This window comes from Nanorana parkeri, unplaced genomic scaffold, assembly GCF_000935625.1.
Source record: "Nanorana parkeri isolate BGI_ZX_2015 unplaced genomic scaffold, ASM93562v1 scaffold130, whole genome shotgun sequence".
Classification (NCBI taxonomy): domain Eukaryota; kingdom Metazoa; phylum Chordata; class Amphibia; order Anura; family Dicroglossidae; genus Nanorana; species Nanorana parkeri.
Window position 1 is genome coordinate 1,060,580 of NW_017306398.1, and position 12,436 is coordinate 1,073,015.

A 12,436-nucleotide genomic window follows, 5' to 3' on the forward strand; every position below is an offset into this window, starting at 1 on the left:
ACTGGTGACATCTTCATTTGAAAACACTGGTTTCCTATATGTCATGCTGATCCAGTGGCTTCTGTACTTTCTGATGTGCTGGCTTTGTCGATAAAAGGAATTCTGACCTTCCTTAGAATTTGCTACACAATGTCTCTGAATATGTGACTGTAGAGGACAGACAAAGCCCGGCAAATTGCCTTGCTATGATGGGGATCGCCCCAATGGGGACACAGACAATGATAGCAGGAATTCAAACCCTTCCACTCTATCCAAAGCTAAAAAAAAAACACCCAGATAATGCTCATCCTTCATTATTGATAGAACTGAAATCCAATGTAAAAAAGGAGAAGGCCAATGACAGGCAGGCTAGGGAGGAATAAGCTAGATGATGCAGGGCATCCTCCGGCCACAAAATGAGGTGGGCTCTATCTGACTTGCTGCAGCTTCTAATGCGCATTTTGGAGATGCTCGCAGTGTGCAGTGACATCAGAGGAAGCATTTCAGTCCAACTGTGCAAGGCTGAAAGGAAGGCCGGAGTTCTGCTTGAAAATGTATCTAACCCAATATCATATAACACCTCAGATAAACTGTAACATGCTAATGTAATTCTAAAAGTCATTTCTAATCTTCTTAAAATCTGTAGCTTTCATTAAAATGATAATCCTGCCATAAAGACCCTTGTTCAGGCACTAAAGTGGTGGCATTCCCACCACTAGATGGAGCCGAGGAGCATAGGAAATGCCTATGCTCCTCAGCTCCATCTAAGTGGCCATAATGTAATAAGAAATGCCTATGCTCCTCAGCTCCATCCAATGACCACAATGTAATGGGAAAACCCCATGCTAATGGTGGAAATGCCATATGAATGGCATTCACCCAGCGTATGGTGGAAGATTGACAAAAATGAGCCCTTAAATCTTTCAGGGTGTCAGGAAAGTGAAACCTCCTAATATGCATATAGATTGCAATAGGACAGGAAAAAAAATAATTTATACATAATGATAGGTAGAAATTTTAATTTAATTTAATTGCAGTTTATGGTTTAGATCGGAGATCTGATGTGAAGGATATGTAAGAAGATTTTGTTGTATCTAGACGTTCCTCGAATGTCAATGTTTTCTCTGGTATCTGTTCGTTCTCTTTTGTCATCCATTTGGAATTCCCCCTCCTGTATCTGTGTGTAATTCGCCCTTCATGCTATGAATAAAAAGGAGGAATTATATATTTAGCCAAAGTTTCCTCCTTGCCTCAGATTTGGCATGCACCGCCGTATTGTCTCCTCGGAGCCTGAAAAAACAATCCAATACCACGGGCGCATTTATAGTTACATTGTTTCAAATGTCTAATGACCCCCACCAAAAAAGGCCCAAATAAATAAAATGCCTCCTCAGAAACCGAAACCCACAAAGAAGAGCAAAAAAAAATGTATAAGGCACAGTCCAATCTGCTCTTACAGTTACAAAATCCCCAGAGACAATCAGATGCTTCCTGGATTAATGTTATACAATTCTGTGTTACAGATATTATTAGCTGTTTATATTTCCTGCATTTAGAGACACATTTAGGCCTTTTTTTAAACCAATCAACTGAGCTGGCTGTTATGGTGCAACCGCCTGTGTCCTAGAAACCAGTGATGCTGTTCGGGGCACACAGTGTCATTGGTTGCTAGGACACAGCCAGCTACAGCATCAATGGTTGTTATGGTGTGTCCTCCTTTGTCCTAGCCACCAATGACTCTGTCTGGCCCAGAGGCTATGACACAGATGGCCCCAAAGCAACAGTGCTGCTGTGCTGCCCAGCCACCACTATTCTAGCAGCCAATGTTGCTGTGTGGGCCACACAGGCACAAGCAGGCCCACAGTATTATTAGTTGTCATGGTGCGTACTCCTGCATCCTAGTGACTAAATAACCAGGCACTACCATCCTAACAACGAATCAAGGGTCACACAGTGTTATTGGTTGTTATGGTGAGCCCTCCTATGTCCTATCCACCAATGGCACTGTGCAGCCCAGTGGCTGTGACACATATGGCCCCATAGTTTCAGTGGTTGTTTGGTATGGTGTGCCCCGTATGTATTAGCAACCAGTGACTCTGTGATTCAAAGTGGCTGTGACACATATAGCCCCATAGTATCAGTAGTTTGTATGGTGTGCATGCCTATGTCCTAGCAACCAATGACTCTGTGTGACCTAATGACCCTAACACAGTTATAGTTGCTATGGTGTGCCGCCTGTGTCCCAGCAACCAATGATGCTATGCTGCCTAGCCAATAGTGTCATAGCAACCAATGTCCCTGTGCAGGCCACGCAGGCACAGGCAGACTAATAACCAATGAAGTGTCACACAGCATCATTGGTTGCTAGGACACAGGTGGCCCCACAGCATCAATTTTTCTATGTGCTCCACTGTGCAGCCCATCTACTAGCATCCTAGCAACCAATGATACTTTGTATATCACACAGCATCATTGGTTGCTAGGACATAGGTGGCCCACTGCCTGCAGCCTAGCAACCAGAGACGCCGTGCAGCCCAGCCACTAGCTTCCAATAATGTTGTGCGGGTTGCACAGTGTCACTTTTTGCCAGGACATAGGCAGCCCCAAAGTATCATTGTTTGTTATGGTGTGCCCTTCTGTGTCCTAGCAGCCAATGATGGGTCACACATCATCATTGGCTGCTAGGAAGCAGGTGACCCTGGGTTCGGCTCGCTTAGACCTTCACCAAACCCAGCCAGAAATGCAGGTACAGCAAACGTCCAACCAAACTGGACACCGGCACATTTTTCAGTCTGGATGCCGACACTCTAATGCTGTGCGTGTCCGAAAAAATGGCAAGAAGTATTGAAGAACGAGGCTCAGCATGACAGCCAGCCAGCCAAGTAGCATTGTCAGGAGAGGTTAGCAATGCCATCATAGTTTTCATGTTTCTCTAATGATGAGTTTTCTTTAAGGGTGAAAGTGCAGAATAGAATCTGATACACCTTATTCACCAGGGAGTGCAGATTCACTTGTGAATGGACCCATCTTGTGGCCATACGTAGCATTGCAACAGCTTTAAAAAAACACGAGATAATAAGATAATAATTGTATTCAGCTTCCAGAATAGATTGATCGATGACCCGATTGTTGGTTCAGATGTTGGCACTGTGGACATTCTAGATATCTACCGATTGGGTGGTCCGCGATGGACATTTTAAGGAATACTAAAGCTACTTTATTGTTTTGTCTCTATTTAAAATTAATGATTTTTACTGTATATGGGGGAGGACAAATTTGACATTAAAAGGGGAAACTATAGTTATCTTCTTTCTTTTTAGATATACATGTTACAGTGCCATGCCATAGTAGCCAATGACTAGGCCAGAGCACTGTCACATGACCAGGAGAATGACATTATTGCTCCCATGGGTTGTCAACATTGAGGAAAGGAGGAAGAAGGAGCTACAAGGGACCGCAGGTAAGGTGAGTACATGGGGGTCAGAGAAGGGCATTGTTACTTTATCTTAATGGGAAAGATGACTGTGTCTCTTCAGCAGATATAGTGACAGCGGCATTGCTATCAGTAGGGCCGCACATGCTTGTATGCTAAAAAGCCAAAAAAAGGGGCACCCCAGTTCTTCAGGTTGGGGATTTGACATAAAAAAAAGCTTCATATTGTAGCAAGGATTCAAAGTCGCTATTGGTCAAGGGACATGTGAATAGTCATTTATTACACCCCACACTTCATTATGAATTCATGTTTATATAAATTCACCCGGCTTTATGTCTGTCTTCACTACTCTCTTCCAGCCTGCCGACATGTTTGAGATGATTGAGAAGATGCAGGTAAGATATGAGATTGTACATATCATGTGCCCCAATTAGTTTCAGCCTGGATAATCAGATCATTATGCAATGGATTACTTACCCCATATGTGATAGGTGGCGGTGAGCGGAACAAGTCCTCCAGAAGCCTTTTGCTAAGCTCATATTGTATCTTCATTTTTGATGCACAGCGTCATTGATTGCTAAGATAGTTGAGGTCCCGCAGCATCATTGGTTGCTAAGACACTGGCAGCCTCACAGCATCATTGGTTGCTAAGACACTTGAGACTCCACTGCATCATCGGTTGCTAAGAAGGAGGCAGCCTCACAGTGTCATTAGTTGTTAAGACATTGGCAGGCCCACAGAGTCACTGGTTGCTAAAACACCGGTGTCCCCACGGCTTCATTGGTTGCTAAGACACTGGCAGTACCTCAGCTTCATTTGTTACTGAGACGCTGGTGGCCCCACAGTGTCATTGGTTGCTAAGACATTGGCGGCTCCACAGCTTCATTGATTGCTTTGGTGCACCCAAATGCATCCTAGCAACCAGTATAGGTGTCTGGCCCAGTGGCTATTACACAAGCAGCCTCACAGCCTCATTGGTTGCTATGGTGCACACACCTACAGTATGTCCTAGCAACCAGTGATGGTGTGCGGCCCAGTGGCTATGAACAGGCAGCCCCACAGTTTTAATGGTTGTTATGGTACACCCGGCGGTGTCTTAGCAACCAATGACACTGTGAAGCCCAGCCACAATGATGCTTCTTAGGACACAGGAGGCAGTGTGTTTAGTTGGACGTTTGCAGGATTTCTGGCTGTAAGTCCAAGTAAACCGAACCCAGGCCAGTTCCCTCATCACTACTTCGGATCAGTGTGCCATTACTTGTGTTATCACAGATACTTGACTAATATTGTCGGGTTCAGCACTTTGCTGCAGTGTAGGCACTCGAGTCATTATTCTTTTGTGTGTTGCGGTCTTTTCTGAATTTTAACATTGATATGTTTCTTTTTATTCTAGTGTACCCGCCTGGAAGACCAGCGCTGTGTCCTCCCCTCCCCTATGAAGGTTAGTTACTCTTAATATGTATAATTAAAACCATTTTTATTTTTTTTCATTTTGGATAAAGTGTGAAAGAATCAGGCTTACCCTCTATTTGTCTTGGTGACCATTATCAACGGGAATAAAAGGGAGTGAAAATTATGAGTCCCTGGGAAAGAGACAGAGGAACATTTTGCGAATGGGTCACCTGTTCCGTTGACGTTTTCTTCCCGTTGGGGAGATCTAATCCCACTTCCTGTTGTGTCTAGAGACAGGAAGTGAAGGAAAATTTCACCAATGGTGATGCAGACAGCAAACAAATAAATAAATACATGCATACATACATACATACATACATACATACATTAATACATTCACATGGGGTTTTAACACTTCCCTACTCTAAAAACTAAAGCAAAAATAATAATGTATCCCCTTCACCCTAAGTGGAGTGGCTCTTTAATTTTTGTGTTGCTGTAATCAGTCTGGCTGATTTGTAGTCAATATTGGTCAATATTGTTCTGCTATTGTCTGCACCTACCTGTACTGGGGTGTGACCCTGCCACAGAGTGGGGCAGCCAATGGGATCACACTGGGAGTGTTTAAGTCTCTTCAGCCAATCACTAGGTGTTTACTGGCCAGTGGTGCATGCTTGAAAAGTGCATACTCAGGAATTGCCATGTGCTCAGGGCAGTCCGCCCTTGGGCCTAGCCTGGGAGTATTGTGTACACAATTGGAGAAGCTGACTAGGCCTCAAGCCTACAGGAGGCTAGATGTGGACCCAGGTGGGGTCTGAAACTATCTGGGATGGAAAATCAGAAGAGCCCTTTACCTGCTGGGGGTGCCAGGAAGGCCAGGATGGCATGGACCTCAGGAACAAGTCTGGTGTCTCTCCCAGAGAAGATCTCAGGAATATCCTCTGTCTAGCTTTGATTCTATTACACAGTGTCATCCTCTGCTCAACTAAAGTATTTCTGCACTGTAGAAGCTGGAAGGGATTGCTGGGGTCTATTGTTGCCTATGGATGTCTTTAGCTCTATATCCTCTCTCCCAGTTTTGGCTGTTCTACAATAAAGCATTGACAAATTAGTTGGAGTGACTGGCGCCCAATTTACTGTTCACATCCCAAAACCCAGCTAAAGATCCATCCATGAGAGTGAAATGTCAGCCATCCCTGCCCTTGGAAATATCTACAAGTATATAAGGAGCTCAACCAAGTGACTTGTACAATGTCAACTCTGATCTGCCATTTGGATAACATGACCAACCAGTATGGAAAGTGAGTGTGTGTGTGTGGGGGGAGTCCAAAACATGGAATAATTATTTTTGGAAGTATTTTCTTCTTTCAGCTGCACACCTTTTCAGCTTTCTATCTGCAATTCTTTAATTCCCATTAGATTCTCATCAGTCATAATCTTGCAGGAGGCCTGCAGACAAGGACATTAGAGTATACTTACCAACATTATGGTCCTGCAACCCGGGACACTGTTAATTCCATCCACGGTCTGCATTCCATCCATCACTTTCCGGGTGGCTGCACCCAATATTGACCAATTTTATGCATTGGCCCTGCCCAGACCCTACTTCTAAACATGCAGGAACCTCCCATAATGCTCAATTTCCAAGGATGCCCACACTCCACCACTCATGACCCATATCCCATCATTAATTATGTAATCCTGGGACTTGGCCCAGGACACAGCATCAATGGGACAGATTGGGGAGCTGTCCGGGCAAATCTGGGATAGTTGGCATCTATGTAAGTGACAGCAATTGTATAACACCCATTCAAGAGGCTGCCCTGCTCCGCCTCCATCAGGATGCGCTTTGCTATGCAGTGCAGTGCAAAGAATCTGAATAGGGCATGTTTCTCTTAGGATGCATCAAGCTGCGTGCTAATGCAATATTTGCACACATGTAATATTAGTGCTGTAGATGCCATTGAAAATTAACCTGTGAACAAAACATGGAGCTTCAAGTATTTGCATAGTAATAAGAAGCAGTAAATGAGCCTTAAAGGAGAATTATGAGGGGAGTGATTTTCACTCAGCCTCATAATCTGAGCCGACCTGTGACAATGAAACTGTCACAGGTCGGCTCAGTAGATCTGGAAATGAGTGAACACATATCGGCGCTCGCTCACTTCTCGATCTATCCGTGCAGAGAGCTGTGACTGTCACTCATGGCTCCCTCAGGGATTCCCCCCTCCCCTGTCCGATCCTCCAGCGCTGACTGGCCGAACGGATGGGGAGGGGGCTTTTACAGCTGGCTCACGCAGCTGGGTGGATCCAGACATAATTGTCGGGATCCGTTCTGGCTGCGGCGTCTCAGTATACCGCAAGCTGTAGCCCCATAGTTCTCCTTTAAGCACGCTCTCACTGACCTCCATAGCTGCAGGCACTGTGGAGCAATTCATCCCTAAAATATAATTAGCAGAAGTAGTATCATCGTACAAATCGGTCACTCAACTTACCCTACTCCCCGCTCGCAGGCCAGCAGTGACTCAGATTCACTTTAAGAATGCTGGATTTCTCCCTGCTACAATATTAACTTCACTCCTTGCTCTGCCACAACCTAGCCTCCTAGGGCTATCATTGTAACATACATAAAAGACTTGTGGCTGAAATTAAAATACCCACATCTGGAAATTGCACAGCTACAGTTATGTTCAAGAAAATGGTGTGACAAATGATGTGCTGAGTAGTTACCATACCAATCTGAGATCACTTTTACCTTGAAAGGGAATGTATAACAGTTTTGTATTACTTTCCTTTATAATAATCAGGACTACAAAATAAACTTTTTATTGTCAGGTCAGGAGGAATTATTGTATGTTTTGTATTTTCTTATTTTCAGCCAGCAGGTGGAGCTCTAGGCTCCCTTTTCAAGGCTAACCCTTATCTGATTCATTGTAAGCCGTGATTCTTTCTTCCCTCTACCTCTCCCTCCAGCTCATTTCAGGCCACTCCTATTTTTAGTTTTAGGCTCCATTCACACAGAAGATTTGGGCCGTTCGCCACCAAGAACCAGCATTTCTCTCCAGCAGGGATGCATGTGTGTTTGTGATCAAGCCGCGGCCAGCAGCCCACACAAACCAAGTACAGGTGCTGCAGCTGTTCACGTATAACCGCACATCCAGTGGTGTCACTAGGCGAGTGCGGGGGGGTGCAGCCCGCACCCGGGTGACACTACTGGAGGGGCGACACCCAAATGACTGACGGTCATTTTGGTGTCACTCCCTCTGAAACCTCGGACACTTGGTCATGAACCGAGAGCCCAACAGTTGCACGAGAGAGGAGGGGACCCGGGGGAATACCTTATACCGCCAGGTGAATGTCCTCTCCAGGTATCACCAAGATGGCTGCGCATGTGCCATGACATCACGGCGGGTTGTCACCCGGTACCCGTTCCGGGTGCACCTGGACTCGGGACACCCCTGCCCACATCCAAGCAATTGAATGCGAATAGGGACAGATGAACATCTCTGGAACCAAACTGTCTGCGTCCAGGGCCCCTCATCTGTCCCCATTTGAATGTAACTGCTCGGATGTGTGGCTATATGCGAACAGCCGCAGCGCCTGTCATTGACTGGTACACCTGTGCATCCCCATCAAAGAGAAACGCTTATTCTTGGGGGCGTACTGCCCAAAATAGCCATTTGAATGAGGCCTTAATCAAACAGAGAGAGTCAAGAATGAACAGCTGTGTGTAACGCATGGTGAAACTTTAAGGTTCACACCATATTTCGGCCAGATCTGGTCCGTAAAATGGTGTGAACCTGCCCGCAGTTCCAGTGCATTCCAGACCAGACAAAATGAGACATGCAGTATTTTTCTGGTCTGGTCTGGTCTGGAACGGACTGCGCTGGTGTGAACAGAGGCCAGAAATAGCATAGGGATAAATTAGGATGCATTTTGGGTCCGGGAACAAATTGGTCTGGTCTGGAGATGATCTGGATGTGGTGTGAATGGGCCAAGCAGATGTGATCCAAATCATTAAAATCTCTTATACAGTGAGCCTTAAAATGTTATAGTCATGTCAAATATATATTCCATATTTTTAAATCTGCAGCTTCATTAAAAAAGCAAATAATTCCTGGTGATCCCTCCATGAAGGTCCTTGCTCATGCACTTCCTATTAAAGGGTCACAACACTTTGTCCCTGTCCCCCATTTGCACTCCTGAATTGTCCTACATGATTCTGATGGAAATTACAAGTGGCCTTTTAAATACACATTACACGGTCATGCTCCACTGTTGTCACCATCAGAAAACCAGCCCTGAGAAATGCCATGCAGCCATCGCTGGAGTGAGGATGCAGAAGGTCAGCATTGCTCATATGCAGCAAAGAATAAAGAAGTAAAATCAATATTGTATGGAAACAAAATAGCAATTGTTAATAAAACTAGAGCATGAGCAAATCAAATGACATTCAGTTATTATTATTATTATTATTATTACATAGTATTTATATAGCGCCAACAGTTTGCGCAGCGCTTTACAATATAAGGAAGACATTACAGTTACAACACAATTCAAGACAAGATGGTAAGGAGGGCCCTGCCCCTGAGGGCTTACAATCTAAAAGAGGAGGGGGAAATTATACATGAGGAGGTAGCTGTGGTAGCTGTGGGAATGAATTATGTGAGAATGTGAAGGTTCAGTGGTTAGGTTGAGGTGAGATTGGCTTCCCTGAAGAGATGAGTCTTTAGGGAACGCCTAAAGGCCGTCAAGGTGGGAGATAGACAGACAGGTTGGGGTAAAAAGTTCCAGAGGATGGGAGAGACTCTAGAGAAGACCTGGAGGCAAGTATGAGTGGCAGTTAGGGTTTATATGTATTTAAAGTTTATTTATAAAACAAAGATTTTATATAAATAGTACAAAAATGGATATCAAACATGTTTGAAAATATTTAAAAAGAATATTTAATGATATATTTTTTTTTTCCTTTTTTTTTTCCAGAGAAAGGGAGGAGAAAAGCTGCACCCCGGCATTCAGGAGGTGAGTAGCGAGCTAAACAGTATAACAATATATTGCAGTGACTTTGCTTGCTGGTACAACTTGTTACTGGCAGAAATGTTTTCTGAATGTGTGCACTGGATGTTCATTCTAAAGCTTGTAAAGTTATTGGCAAGAGCACCAGCCAGTAGAGTAACGGGGGCAAGACAAGTTCTGTATCATTGTGTTACTTTTCATTACAGCAGAGTTGTTTCAATTAATATTAAAAAAGTGAAAAATGTTTTTCTTTTTTTTAACTCTGCTGGCCCTTTAAGAGGTTCTGAACACTGGGGAGGGGTATTCACAAAGCTGCCGAAGGCAGCCAAGTGAATAACCCAGCCGAAGTGAAGTGAACCAATCTACGTTCAGCTATTCACTCCGGCTCAGTACGGCTGATTTCAGCCATACATCGTCTGCCTTCAGCTGCGCTTCGGTCCTCCAAACATGCTCTGCAACTCACAGGGGGTTATTCATGTAGGAGCCGAAGGATCCAGCCGTAGCTTCGGCTGATCCTTCGGCTCTCTTCGGCTGCCGGAGACCTTTGGTTCAGTCGAACCGAAGGTCTGCTGTACGGGCTATTTAATATAGCCCATACAGTAGCCAAAGGCGGCCGAGCGGCTCAGCTTAGCCCAAGGCATATGCTTCGGCTCCACTGAGCCAAAGTGACACCTGAAGCAGCTCCTACATGAATAACCCCCTCGGAGTTGTAGGCAGGCTTCCCACTCATGTGATCACTGTGACTGCCTGACACAGTGTTCACATGATTGGGAGTCTGTCCCACGGCTCCCGATCATAAACAGTAAGCTGTCAGTGACAGCGCGGTGACTGTACTAGGAAAAGCAAAGTGAGCATGTTTTCAGCACAGAATAGCAAAAGCCAGCTGGGTGCATATATGTGTTACACGTGTTATGTGTTAATACGCATACGTCTTACGTATTAATAAAATAAGAGTGTTTATTTTTCCATGATTAGCCTTCATAGCCTAAAATTTGTGCCAAGACTACCTATTCTGAATAAGCACTTTGAAAAAATTGCCCTCATTCATCTATATAGCTATAGGCATGGTGGAGAAATTCATCTTTAAAATTCACACTAGAAACACACAGCTGAAGTTTCTAAGCTGAATCACTTTAGGGTCTTTGGTGTAACCTTTGAGGATGCATTGCTTTACACAGCAAGCAGCTACAGAGGTGAGTGATGGCTCTTTTACTACTTACTTATTATACATGTAAATAGTTTAATGTCCATAGTCTGGCCACAGGTGCACTTTAATTCTCAAAACCAGCGATTATCTTTTATTATTTGTTATCTTTTGTAAAACTCATGCAAATTTTTTCTGCAGGTACTAAGAAAAGGTCGACCTTTCCCCCTCCTTATTGTGCCCCCAAATGGTGGATATTGGATAGAGGGCACGAACCACTCCTTGCCTTCTCCTGAATCTGACCTCTCACCTCCATATGACAGAGTGCGAATCCTTCAATCCGATCCCACGGCTCGATTCTACAGAAAGCACTTTATGGGCAAGGTACAACCATTTTAACCTTCGACTTCCTTTATTGCACAACAAATGTAGATATTGTGATTATGATTAAGGGGCGAGCAGACGGACTATAGCAGCCTTATTTTAGTTATAACTCTCAGGGGATACTTATGGAAAAATACTTCAAGCTTTAAAGGGTTAAAGTGAATACATCTAGAGGTACCTTCCCTCTCCCTTATAGAAGCCTCCTAAACAGGGCCGGTCTTACATCATGGGAGCACATAGACACACAAAATCTGGGGTGGCAGTGGACACAGAGGAGGCAGTGGGAGAGAGAGGTGGGCACAGTGGAAATGGAAGAGCCGGGGGGTGGAGACAGAGGTGGTGGTGGGAGAGGAGAGAGATGGGCACAGTAGCAGCAGCGGAAGAGCCAGATGGGGGGCTTATTTTCTGGCAGTGCCCCTCCCAAGACTAGACTCGGGATCCGCCCCTGCACAGCACACAAGCAGAGGGAATCCAGGTGCTCGACCTCATTTCCATGTTAGTTTCAGTCAAAATAATAAAAAATCCGGCCGCACTCCACATGTCCACATGTGTAAAGATCACACAGCTACACAAAGTTCCCCCTCCGGTCTTTTTTGGACTCGCTGCTAAAACTGTGGGACTTTTTAATGAGTCACTATCTGTATTAGTGAATCCACAAGCTGGCATCCCGTAAATCAAATGTGACCGGATGTCTGAGCTGCACAGAGGAGACAGAAATTAAAACCAAGGTTTATTGAGACTGCAACAAAGATGAAAAACAACATATACACAGCAATCTATGCAACACCAGCAAAAACATGTGCAAAGCGCAAATCATCTACCCAAATAACTATATACAAAACTTTACACAAACAAAGTAGACATGTGCAAAAAATGTCATTCCGGATGCGTTAGATAATTACAAACCACTTTTAGTTGCAGCAAAATGACATGAGGAGAAGAAAAAAAAGTGCCATTTTTCTTTTTAACTTTTGACAGTCCACACAAAGAATAAGAAAAGTTTGGGGTCCCCCATAAAATTCCTTACCAGACCCTTGATCCGAGCAGCAGCCTGACAGAGCAGGAAAGGGGGGGGGACTAGCGAGCGC

General features: G+C 44.6%; 1 protein-coding gene across 1 annotated transcript in view; it reads left to right on the forward strand.

Annotated features, from left to right (window-relative positions):
• The window catches only part of LOC108784893 (rap1 GTPase-activating protein 1-like), an 85,709-nt gene that overhangs the window by 2,185 nt on the left and 71,088 nt on the right, over window positions 1–12,436 (forward strand). Inside the window, exons 3-6 of the mRNA XM_018553831.1 lie at window positions 3,772–3,807; window positions 4,806–4,853; window positions 9,788–9,826; window positions 11,166–11,348. Of these exons, the coding sequence (XP_018409333.1) occupies window positions 3,772–3,807; window positions 4,806–4,853; window positions 9,788–9,826; window positions 11,166–11,348 (306 nt within the window). The remainder of the gene's footprint in view (window positions 1–3,771; window positions 3,808–4,805; window positions 4,854–9,787; window positions 9,827–11,165; window positions 11,349–12,436) is intronic.